Source organism: Eurytemora carolleeae, unplaced genomic scaffold, assembly GCF_000591075.1.
Source record: "Eurytemora carolleeae unplaced genomic scaffold, Eaff_2.0 scaffold1007, whole genome shotgun sequence".
In the NCBI taxonomy this organism is placed as follows: domain Eukaryota; kingdom Metazoa; phylum Arthropoda; class Copepoda; order Calanoida; family Temoridae; genus Eurytemora; species Eurytemora carolleeae.
The window spans coordinates 80,055-92,824 of record NW_019396896.1 but is presented as its reverse complement, the minus strand read 5'-3'; the positions used below and the strand labels follow the sequence as shown (position 1 = coordinate 92,824).

At 31.0% G+C, this 12,770-nt stretch overlaps 1 protein-coding gene across 2 annotated transcripts; it reads right to left on the bottom strand.

Moving 5' to 3' along the window:
* Positions 1–3,284: 3,284 nt before the first annotated feature.
* LOC111709877 (uncharacterized protein sll1735) lies at positions 3,285–10,655 on the bottom strand. Of its 2 annotated transcripts, none has more exons than XM_023483806.1 (8): positions 10,472–10,655; positions 7,053–7,136; positions 6,143–6,195; positions 5,901–5,986; positions 4,583–4,650; positions 3,882–3,968; positions 3,691–3,776; positions 3,285–3,412 (listed from the first exon to the last, which is right to left on the bottom strand). In XM_023483806.1, exons 1-8 carry the CDS (start codon positions 10,499–10,501, stop codon positions 3,322–3,324), a joined length of 585 nt encoding a protein of 194 aa, XP_023339574.1. In that variant the 5' UTR covers positions 10,502–10,655; the 3' UTR covers positions 3,285–3,321. The 2 variants fall into 2 exon arrangements, with proteins under 2 accessions (XP_023339574.1, XP_023339575.1); XM_023483807.1 differs by having other exon boundaries at positions 5,904–5,986.
* Between the last annotated feature and the right edge of the window lie 2,115 nt (positions 10,656–12,770).

Here is a 12,770-nt window from a genome sequence, read left to right as displayed (position 1 = left end):
AACCAGAAACAGAAAACTCTGAAAAAGGACTTTCTCTGAAACAAAGCAAATGTGCAATGTAAACAGACTTGTTAATCTATTTGATTTGTAACAACGTCAAAAATATTTAATTATTGCTTTAATGTCGTCTTCGTATTCCAAAGTTTTCTCATTCTCACTGTAGATAAATGTAAAATAAATTTTAATACCAATTTAAATCAAAAAGTTCAAACTTTATCCTTTTCATATTACATAGCTGTGAAGTGAAACCTTGCATTGAAATTAAAATCATTGAATTTATATTTGCTTTGATCCAACCTTTATTAAATAATTTGTCAAAAGGATTGAAACTAATTATTCTTTTTGAATACATGGTACACTATACTTTTAATTTGACATCGTTTTTTAAAATTTAATTTTTCATTTGGCAACCATTTTTGTTTCTTGAAAAAAGTTAGATTAAGAATTCTTACCTGAGACTATTTATATGAACCTTCTCCAACTATCTGTAAAATAAAGCTAGATTTTTTTTCAAAATCCACTTTTTTAAAAATTCGATTTAAAAAAATTCCTCTGGTAACACCGCGCCAGTCACTTTAGCTAGTATAATATATAGCTCTTAGCTAATAAATATATTAGAGTGACACACGAAGAAGTGAAAGTAATAAAATCAAAAGGTGCGTAGGATCTCTGGGAGATGTCAACCCTTAGTTTTGAATTGAAATGCAAAAAAAGTTTTTGCTTTAACTTAAAAAACTTAGGTGGATATAGTTTCAAAAAAATTTCGAATTTTGTTAAGGATAGGGGGGCAATTCCATACTCTGTGACACCAAATTTTGTATAGGCTGCATTTGGTTCTAAAAATTGAGATAAAATGCAGCTTCCCATTGTGGCCCTCAACCAGAATCGCAAAGAAAATTCAGGATAGAGGTAATTGACTTTCACCAAAAATAAAGATTTTGACAAAAAACCGAAAACGACTTCCACCTGATGCAATGTTCCGATCAACCTAGACTTTTCACAAAATGCTCATATTGGGCCTCATCAACCATAGAACACTACCCGAAAAAATGTCTAACCCCATTCGTGTGTCACCCTAATTATATATATATTTATGTTAGCTATAGCTGACCAAACGCCTTCACTATAAAATTGGCGGACATTTTTTTGAGAACCCATCCGGGTATCCTGGAGGTAACAATGGCTAAAAAATTAAATTTCATTTTAAAATTTAAATTTTTTTCTAGGTGTTTTTAAAATTCCACAGGCAACGCCGGGCACTTCAGCTATATATTTCTAACTTGGATTTTTTGATCTAACAGAATTCATAGTTTGAATAGTATATGTGTACGATATAGGTTTGCACAGATTTAGGGATGAATAAATTATGGCAAAAACTCTGTTCCTTTTCTAAATATTTTTCATTAATTGTAAACTATTTTTTTTTTCGTTATAAACCCTCTGCTGATTTTACGGATTTTTTTTTATAAATATTCAAAATTCATAGTTTGATTGACAAAGGAATTGAGTCTTTGGAACAAAATCAAATATTTAAACCTCAATATCTTTAGAACCCGATGTTGTAAACCTATGATATTTCAAACTCAGATTATTTTATCTAAAAGAATTCATAGTTTGAAATATCTAAGGTCTACCACGTTTGGTTCCAAAGATATAGTGATTAGAAAATCAGAGTTTGTGGAAAAGACTCAATTCCTTTGACAAACTTTAGTCTTAATTTCTCGAATATAATTAGAAAATTTAAATTCTAAATTATTGCATTAAAAATTAAGTTATTAATTGGGTCTGTTTACATTGCAGAACTGCTGTTCCTCATGTTCATTGGCCTACTTTAAGTCATAACTTGAGACTAAAAGTCGACTTCCTATTCCAGATTTTTCTTGTTATCACTGTGACGAGGAGGGTAAAGCTATAAATAATGTTTTGTATTTAAAGAGATTAGTATTCAGTTGGTTTGCAGTGTATACTTTATACGGTCAATTCGAATATTTACTTTATTCAAGATAAATTGCCCAGAATAGAATTTTTCAGAGAATGGAGGCACGTCAAACTAAAGTAAATATCACGTAAGATTAAAATATTAAATGTTTTTAACCATACCTCCTCTTAGCGAAGACTTATTGAAAAGAACAAAGATGATTTGAATTTCTAATGTGTTACCGGATGAATGGGCTTTTCTTGAACTTTTCTGTAAAATGAAAACAAGAGTAGTTCCAAGGTCATAACGTTGTACCAGTAGCATTATATAAATTTAATTTCTCCTTCTGTCTAGTTTAATTAAAGGTACTGTAAGCGTAATTTAAAGTCAATCTCTCTATGCAAAGATGACAATTTCAGGTTCACAACGGTATTCCCCTTCAAACCTTAATCTGATCAATAATATGGAAGATATTGTCTTTTATTAGTTTTAAAAGTATTAAATTCTGATATATCTATACGTTTTCCTGTAGTAGAAAGCGCAAGTCATTTTTGTAGAGAAATCTTAATTAAAAATAATTAGTTTTCAAAATTATAAACATTGATATCTAACTTTTACCTAATTAAGCAAAGTTTCTAGGGTACCTTTGTGATTCAGCCAGGGTAACAGTTAAATCACGCTAATTCCCCGTACAGTTTATTTTCTCCTATTTTTTACTTATTTTACATTAACGTGTGCAGTTCATTCTAGTTGCGCGCAAGAGAATACCGATTAGAAACCCTAGTTTTCTCAAATTACCATCCTTATTTTATTTATCCACAATTTTATTTCATTTATTTTACTTTCCCCGATTGAAGTCATTTCTTTCATATTTTTTCTTTAATTTTTCATTAACACAACGAATGTATCACATTATATTATTCCTATTTTAATGCGTTGTGAAATTCACTCACAAAATGCTTATACAAAATTTGTTTAAGTGTTTATCTTTTTATGTGTTTAATCGAATTGTGATATTTCTACAATGTTGTATCATAAATGTAATCTAGGGGGATGGGGGATGGAGGATACGGTATAATTATATCCATATATTGATAAAAAAGATAGAACACGAGATGTCGTCTTTTCTAGATTTAGGGGTTTTCGTTCACAATAACCCTGAGCTGTGGCAGAAGTCAAAAGGAGTTCCGCGCAGGCAGAGTTGAATTACAAGACAGAGAGAGAGTATACGCGTAACTCCTTTGGGCTTCTGCCCGGGGTTATTGTGCACGAAAAACCCTTAAATCTTGAAAAAACTACAAAGTCTGTATTGTTAATTAATCTATGATTATATTAGTGAATCAACTAGATGCAAAATCCCAGTATCGAAAACGACATAGTCTGTATTGTTAATTAATCTATGATTATATTAGTGAATCAACTAGATGCAAAATCCCAGTATCGAACTCATGATCAGGAAGAACCACGTTGGCAGAACCATGTTCAGTTCTCAAACTAGAAAAGTACAGTGTTATTGGGACTGTAGACTGTAGATGTTATTCTCAATGGTATCCTTCACGTTTGTCTAATCACGAATAAGGAAGATATATTGAAATGTGTTAAATTTTAACAATATTCATCTTTTCTTTTTTTGCACAAATTTGCAAGTTTCTTATAAAGAGAAATCACAATTCTTGATCAAGCAGAAATAAAGGGACCTTTCGGGAATCAGACTTTCCCCTGTAAAAGCAGTCCCTTTAATATGAGAACGTGAGAAATTATGTTTTCTTTACCTGACGCAGTTTCCAGCACGGATTAGTTCAAGAACTTCTGTTCCAATAGTTTTTACTTTTGTAATACCAAGAGGAATATCTCTAGACTGAACAAAAAAATCAAAATTTTTGTGATTATGATTAAAATTAATAAAAATGGCAAGACAGATTTAGACTATTAAAAAGAAGGTCTACAGTAGGCACTAGATTACCTTAAAATTTCCAGGAACAATATGTCTGAGAAGAATTATTGATATTGATCCGTCTTCTATCATCTCAGACAAAACAGAACTATTCATCTAAATTTTAATCATAACAATGTCAATTGTCCACCTCTTATCCCATGGTGAACCTCCCCTGAACCATGTTGAATTGTGTTCCTCTGAACCATATTGAACTGTGTTCCCCTGAACCATGTTGAACTGTATTCCCCTGAACTATGTTGAACTGTATACCTCTGAACCATGTTGAACTGTATTACCCTGAACCATGTTGAACTGTGTTCCCCTGAACTATGTTGAACTGTATTACCCTAAACCATGTTGAACTGTGTTCCCCTGAACCATGTTGAACTGTGTTCCCCTGAACCATGTTGAACTATGTTCCCCTGAACCATGTTGAACTGTGTTCCCCTGAACCATGTTGAACTGTGTTCCCCTGAACCATGTTGAACTGTATTACCCTGAACCATGTTGAACTGTGTTCCCCTGAACCATGTTACACTGTGTTCCTCTGAACCATGTTAAACTGTATTCCCCTCAAACATGTTAAACTGTGTACCCCTGAACCATGTTGAACAGTGTTCCCCTGAACCATGTCGAACTGTGTACCCCTGAATCATAACTATATTTGTGCGGTTTGCGCTTAACAAAAAGTGCATAGATGTATATATAAAATGTATGGATTGTTTTACCTTTTGGAAACCACTGTTTTGTGGAAAGAAAATTGTGTAAGGAGGTGAATTAAGGTTTTGCATGAAACCTAAGCAAAAAAAGAACATTTTTTAATATTGAAATTAACCTGAATTACAATATTTACTACCTAATACCTACCTGTACTTCCTGTACAGTACTACCAACACTCTGTACTGCTACTTGTACGCTGTATTTCTACATGTACTGCCTGTACAGTACTACCAGTACTCTCTACTGCTACCTGTACGCTGTATTTCTACCTGTACTCTAGTATACAACCTTAACTCTATACTAATACCTGTACTGTACTCTAGTATANAGAACATGTTCACAATTTAAAAAGAATGCAGGGCGCGAAGCGCCCTAAACGACTAGAAAGAAGGGCGCGAAGCGCCTTGAATTTCTAGTATGTTATACTACCAGTACTCTCTACTACTAACTGTACTTTGTACTACTACCTGTAGTGTGGTATAATACCTTAACTCTTTACTACTACATGTATTCTGCAATACTGCCTGCACTCTATTCTACTGTCTTTAATATGTTATACTACCAGTACTCTGTAGTACTCCCTGTACTCTGTTAATCTACCAATACTCTGTACTACTGTCTGTAATCTGTACTACTACATGTACTCTGTTATTCTACCAGTACTCTGTACTACTATATGTACTCTGTTATGCTACCTGTACTCTGTTACATTACCATTACTTTGTACTGCTACTTGCACTCTGTACTACTACCTGTACTCTGTACTGTTTTTTAATCTTTACTACGATCTGTACTCTGTACTGCTATCTGTACTCTGATATACTACCAGTACAATGTACTACTAAATGTACTCTGTCTTACTTCCAGTAATCTTTAATACTACCTGTACTCTGTTATACTACCTGTAATGTGTACTACTAACTGTACTCTGTACTAATAACTGTTCTCTGTTATACTACTTGTACTATTTTATGCTACAAGTAGTCTGCACTATAGTACCGGGTGTCCCGTATCATATTAGATTGTCATGATGGGTCTGAATTACGTATTTCGACACTAATAAGAAATTTTAAAAAGAATAAATCATTTCATAAAATTTAATAAGGTTTATATAAAATGCTTCTTGCAGAAAATATTAGGGTTTTGCGAGTATTATGTGCTTATTATGGCGTTAAAGCTTGGAGATAATCTAATATGATATAGGACGCTCTGTACCTGTACTCTGAACTACTATCTATACTCTGTTGAACTACCTGAACTCTGTACTGATATATGTACTCTGTACTACTACCCGTACTCTGTACTGCTACCTGTACTCTGTACTACTACCTGTACTCTGTACTGCAGCGGAAATAGTTGAGAGCATAGGGGAATCCAGAAGTTGCGATAATGTGGATCCTCGTAATTGTAACCTTCAATGATCAATTAAAAAATTAACTTCAAATTGTAAAAGTGCTTTAGTAAAACATAATTTGGATGTTCCCTATTATAGTCATTAAATTAGTTTTTAAATAAATTTGCTTCAAATTTTTTTTTAAAAGTTTTAATTATTCTGTTTGATCGTTCTCCTTTTAGAGACAGCTTCAGTTCTTCGAACAACATTTTCCAGCTTCAGTCCTTCCTAATCAAATGGTTAAGTTGTAGAGCTTACAGTAAAGGATGTAAAGTAAAGTGTGGCGTTGTGGAGTGTAGAATGTAGATTAGAAAGTGAAGCGTGTAATTTCTTTAATGTAAAGTGTATACTGTAGTGTGTAGAGTGTAGTGTTTAGCGTTTAGATGGTGGAGTTTTGAATGTTAACTGTACGAATACTATGTACTATACCTATATCTCTCTATATATATATATTGGAACTGTGCAGTGTACAATATGTACTACCTGTATCTCTATATCTATTGGAACGGTACAGTGTGCACTATGTACTACCTGCATCTCTATATTTATTGGAACTGTACAGTGTACACTATGTACTACCTGTATTTCTATATCTATTGGAACTGTACAGTGTACACTATATACTATCTGTATCTCTATATCTATTGGAACTGTACAGTTTAAACTATGTACTACCTTCATCTTTATATATATTGAAATCGTACAGTGTATAGTGTACACTATGAACTACCTTTATCTCTATATCTATTGATACTGTACAGTGTACACTATGAACTACCTGTATCTGTATATCTATTGGAACTGTACAGTAAACACCATGTAGTATGTACTACCTGTATCTCTAGATCTATTGGAATTGTACAGTGTACACTATGAACTTCCTGTATCTTTATATCTATTGGAACTGCACAGAGTACACTGCACTAGCTGTATCTCTATATCTATTGGAATTGTACAGTGTATACTATGTCATGTACTAACTGTATCTCTATATCTATTGGAACTGTACAGTGTATACTATGTATTGTACTACCTGTTTTTCTATATCTATTGGAACTGTACAGTGTACGTATGTAGTGTACTACCTGTATCTCTATATCTATTGGAACTGTACAGCCTGAAATGCAGGAACTTTTGAACTCTGGAGGTAAAAATACAGCTCTCTCAACCTAAAAGTAGTGATCTTATTTAAACTCTAAGATTGATATTCTTTTTTCAAAAAAATTCAGTTTTTTAAAAATTATCTTTTTTATTGCTCCAAAAGTCCCAATTTAACTAAGTCTAGACACCCATTAAATTTATCAGAAATTGGGCGCTCTTTACATAATTTCCTTCTTTGTCTAAAGAATTTTTGTGATTTTAGCTTTTTTGACAATCCCCGAATAATAGCGATAAAATCTGTTTCTCTATGTTGTGTGTTAAAATTGGAAAACAATATTGAATAATTGATGAAACACTTTTATCACTCAGCGCAAACTTTAAAAACAATAGGAATAAAATCTTATATTCCATTCCTTGAAACTTTATAAACAATAGGAATAAAATCTTATATTCCATTCCTTGAAACTTTATAAACAATAGGAATAAAATCTTATATTCCATTCCTTGAAACTTTTAGTTTTATTATTAATTAGCAAACTAAGTTTTTATTCTGGAAACTTTTAGTTTTATTATTAATTAGCAAACTAAGATTTTATTCTGGAAACTTTTAAAAACCAAAACCTTTGATGAAAACTTCTATTTTAAAATACATAGTGTGTTTTCTTTTCTGCTCTTTTTCCTCTGAAATTGTTTATGGATTTTTTTCTAGTTTTCTAATATAACAATAAAAAAATCTACTTTTTTAAGTTTGCTTTGTCTGTTTTTTTATCCAAAAACCCTAAAAGCGGATGAGAAAATCGGGCCCAATTTGTTCATATTTAGAAGCTCAAATGCTAGAATCCCTATATATCGGCAACCTGATATTGAAAACTTTCACATTTTAAATTTAGATTATTTAATTAAACATAATTCATAGTTTAAAATATCCATCGGGTTGCAAATAAATAGGGAGCATCAGAGTTTGGGGTAAAAAATCAACTCTTTTCAAGGATTCTGATGTACGAAAAATAATTGCGACAAAAGAGTAACATTTAAAAGCAAATATTTTAAATAAAAAGGTCTGAAAGTGGCATTAAACCACCAATTACCATTATGTAAACTGACCCAAATATGTACGCTGAACAGATAGAACCACTTTTTAAATTTTTAGTAATTTTGATTTGACTTTTAAAACAAATTTCTTTTACATAATTTACATTTTTAACAGACATATATGCATAAATACTAGAAATTATTTTTAGAAAAATTGCTATGAAAACTGACCGGGCAAATTTTTCTTATGTCTGAAATTCAACATTGTTTAGGTTTAAAGTTGCAATTTCAAATAGATTTTTGCGTCAGGATTTCCAATCGAGGACCCCATTCTTTTCATCGGAGACTCCTGGATTTTCATCGAAGATCCAAGATTTTTATTGGTGATCCCAAATCTTGACATTGGAAACCCCATTTAGAAAACATTAGATAATTATGATTGGGCCCCTTCCTCCCCCCCCCCCCGTACAGGTAATCATTGTCCTTTGTATTTTTCTTCAAAATACGTCCACGCCTGGTCTACGTCTATATATCTGATTTAGTTTACAATTTAAAACTGGTTTCAAGCAAAAATATGCAGTTTGCAACTGCAGTACACATTTTGGAAAAAAATGACCAAAAAATATGAAATTCTAACAAGTGTGCTCAACTGGGATGTACTGTACATTTCAAGCCAGTTGACATAGGGGTAATTGACAGAACTGATTCTTTGGGGTTTTTTCCAACAGAAACAAATTATTAGTGACTCGAATGGCTCCATTTCAAAAAGAAATTGTGGATTGGAAAATGTTATATTTAGAATATATTTAGAATTTCTGTTTATCGTTAGTATACGGATATAAAAGCTTAATCTCCTTTAATCCAGAAATGCATTTACTTACTTGATATTTTTTTTAATGATTTAATATTTCCTAAGTGTGTTTTATATTTAATTATATATATTCAGTTTATATTTAATTATATATATTCAGTTTATATTTAATTATATATATTCATGTTATATTCACAGTGTTGCCCAGAAAACAGTGGAATATGAATGTCGTCCTTTTTACCCATTTGTTTGTGCAGTCCCTACTATTTTATCAGTTGTAACTGACTGGGTAATTAAATATTTTGAGATATATTACTTTAAAACCCATCGTATCGAGATTTTTGTATTTGCTATTTATGCTTTTTCTTTGGCACCACACAGTACACACACATAAAGTATCTTTCGCAATTTTTGACAGATTTTGAATGATAAGGATATAGATACACATATTTATGTGTTAGCATATTTATATGTTTTACGATTTATAAATTAAAAATCTTTATCGACATATTTTATTTAAGATAAAGAACAATTATTCCACATTTATTGTTACTGCTGTGTATTTATTCAAAATTAAAACAAACTACGAATAAACACCAGTTTCTACTCTTTTTTTTCGGCTGAAGTTTTAAAAATAGACAAAAATATTAGGAGTTTAAAAATTTTTCTTTTATAAATAAAACGCCAGAGACCAAAAATAAGTACAGGATGAGTAAAGTAAAGGGTGCGAGGTCTTGAATAAAATAAAGTATATTTTTGGCAATATCGTTTTAGACAAATATGTTTAACATTTTTGTTTTTTTTTAATAAGCAATCTGATAGACCCTTTAAAGAAATCCGCGAAACACTTTTTATACTCAATATCATATTAGTAGAAAAACAAATATGCGAAAATATATCATTTCTATCACACCTTAAAATCTTAAACAGATTAGATGAGTAGTTTTGGTGAAAATGCCCAAAATTAAATTTTGAAAATCCGCAATCAACATATTTTCCTAATACATCTTTTTTTTCGTATTTTCCTATTAGGGTGATTTTGACATTTTTAGACATTTCAAAAATTCAAACTTTATTTTAAAAAATTTTGAAGAATAAAAATCATCAATACTTTTTTTTCAAAAATAAAATTTTTTGAATTTAATTTCGCCCATTTTCTCCGAAACTACTCATCTGATCTGTTTAAGATTTTAAGGTGTGATAGAAATGATATATTCCCGCACTTGTGTTTTTCTACTAATATGATTTTGATTGAATAATAGTTTCGCGGATTTTTTAAAGGGTCTATCAGATTGCCTATCAAACATATTTGTCAAAAATCTGATTACCAAAAAAAATGCTTTTTTATTCAAGATCTCGCTATTCACGCTTTTTTCGACTCACCCTGTATTTGGATATAGTTTAAAAGAATTCATTTTTGTCACGGTTATAAAAATGGTGGAATAGTTTATAAAGATTAAATAATAGCTTTATTTTCATTGGTCCTTTCTTTTAACGTTGACAAAAAAAGAGTGTGAAATAATCTGAATTTTAAGGTGAATCATTTTTCTTTCTCCTTACCAAACTCAAGATCAGTAAGAATATTTTCATTTTAAAACTTGGAATGATTTGATGGATATTTAATAGATGTTCAAGTTGAACTTTTCACTGAGCAGACATTTAAACTATTTTAAAAATCACTCTAGCACAGATTTAGAATAAGTTTGGGAAAAAGTTTAAATGTTTTTCCTTTGTTAAATTCGAGAATTCACTGATTCACTTGATTGCTTCGACTAACACGGCAAAATGAAATCATCAGGGAGAACAAAAAACAAAATAAAATAAAATATATTTAACGAAAACTAAATTAAAACTGAAAGTATTATTCTTTTTGCGGAAGATAAAATACCTAAAATTCTAAAATTAGTTTTTTAAATATTTTTTTTTAATGATATAAATATATTTAAGGGACATGGGCATCGGTTTTTTGAACGAACGAATTCTTTTGTGAAAAACGAAATTTTTTTTTGGAACAAACTGTTGAAAAAATTATCGTTTTTTTTACTAAAAGAACGATTCTACTGAACTAACGATTTTACGATAAATGATGAATAAACTCAATCAATCAAAACGATAATGAACGATAATTTTGAGAAAAACTTATAAAAATAAATAAAAAAACGAACGAAATAAGTCGTTAACGAACTTTAAACGAACGAAATGAAAAAAGTGTCCATCTCTAACTGTAGATATATTGTTACAAGTAACCCTCTGTTTACAGTGTGACATGTCTGATTCACAACGTGGTTCCTTAAACCTTTCTTTATCTTTATTTTTAACATGATTCTAAATGATTGAACATAAAAGCTTTAATCAGTCTGTATGAATAAGATATTGTACAAGGTTAACCGCAAAAAATGAGTCTTCATTAACTCTGAATTAATTCTGAAAGACTCCAATAGCAAAGTACGAATAAAATTGAAAAAGTTGACAGATGTTATTTGAAGATTACGATACGCTTTAATGGTATTTTTAATTTACTCACAAAGAAGACGCATGGAAGAGACTGTAAGCGTATTTTCAAGTGAACCTTTTTTCAAGGATGGCAATGCCGATTCACAACAAGTTTAGTCTGATCAATTGTGTAAGTTATATATGTATGTGTATTTAATTCTAAAACCTTATTACTTCAAATTGTAGTTTCTTTATAAAATTGACTTGCGCATTTCTACGGGAAGAAAACATATGTGAATTATCGGAATTAATCGCTTTTAACATATAACAAATACTACATTATTGATCAGGTAAAGGTTTCTGTTTAGAGTATTGTCATTAAGGTTTCCAACAAAATGGGGAAATCGTTTTAAGAAAATTTCGTATTTTTGCTAAATAAAATGTTCACAAAACACGAAATTCAACATCGTTTTCACTTTCTTTGGCAAAATCTATTTTTTGTGAACGTTTTCGTTCACTGAAAACCCTAATTGCAATCTATGCATGGAGTGTAAGCTGAAATTATGCTTACAATCCCTCTAATAGGTTTCAAAAGGAGATAATGAAAATATGAGAATGCATACCATTTCGTGAGTAAGTATGTAGCAAATAGCAAATATCTATGTCAAATCTGTATTGTGATTAGCTTAACTATGCCATGTATATAACGTCGTAAAACTTGTAATTAGCTTGATTAACTTAACTTGTAAGATAGAACCCAAAATACATTTAGTTGAAAATAGACTCTGCTTTGATTATGGTGTTTAGCAAACGAGAACTGGTACAGATAGATCATGTCCGGATTGACATAGATAGTTATGCATTGGTACTATATATCGTGTCTGGATTGACATAGATAGTGAAGCATTGATACAGATAGATCATGTCCGGATTGACATTGATACAGATAGATCGTGTCCGGTTTGACATTGATAGCAAAGCATTGGTACAGAGAGATCATGTCCAGATTGACATTGATAGTGAAGCATTGGTACAGATAGATCGTGTCCGGATTGACGTTGATAGCAAAGCATTGGTACAGAGAGATCATGCCCAGATTGACATTGATAGTAAAGCATTGGTTCAAATAGATTGTGTCCGGATTGACATTGATAGTAAAGCATTGGTACAGATAAATCAAATCCAGATTGACATTGATAGCAAAGCATTGGTACAGATAGATTGTGTCCGGATTGACATTGATAGCAAAGCATTGGTACAGTTGTTAGAATCACGCTAAACTAAAGTAAATTAACTGTTAGAATCACGCTAAGCTAAAGTAAATTAACTGTTAGAATCACGCTAAACTAAAGTAAATCAACTGTTAGAATCATGCTAAACTAAAGTAAATTAACTGTTAGAATCACGCTAAGCTAAAGTAAATTAA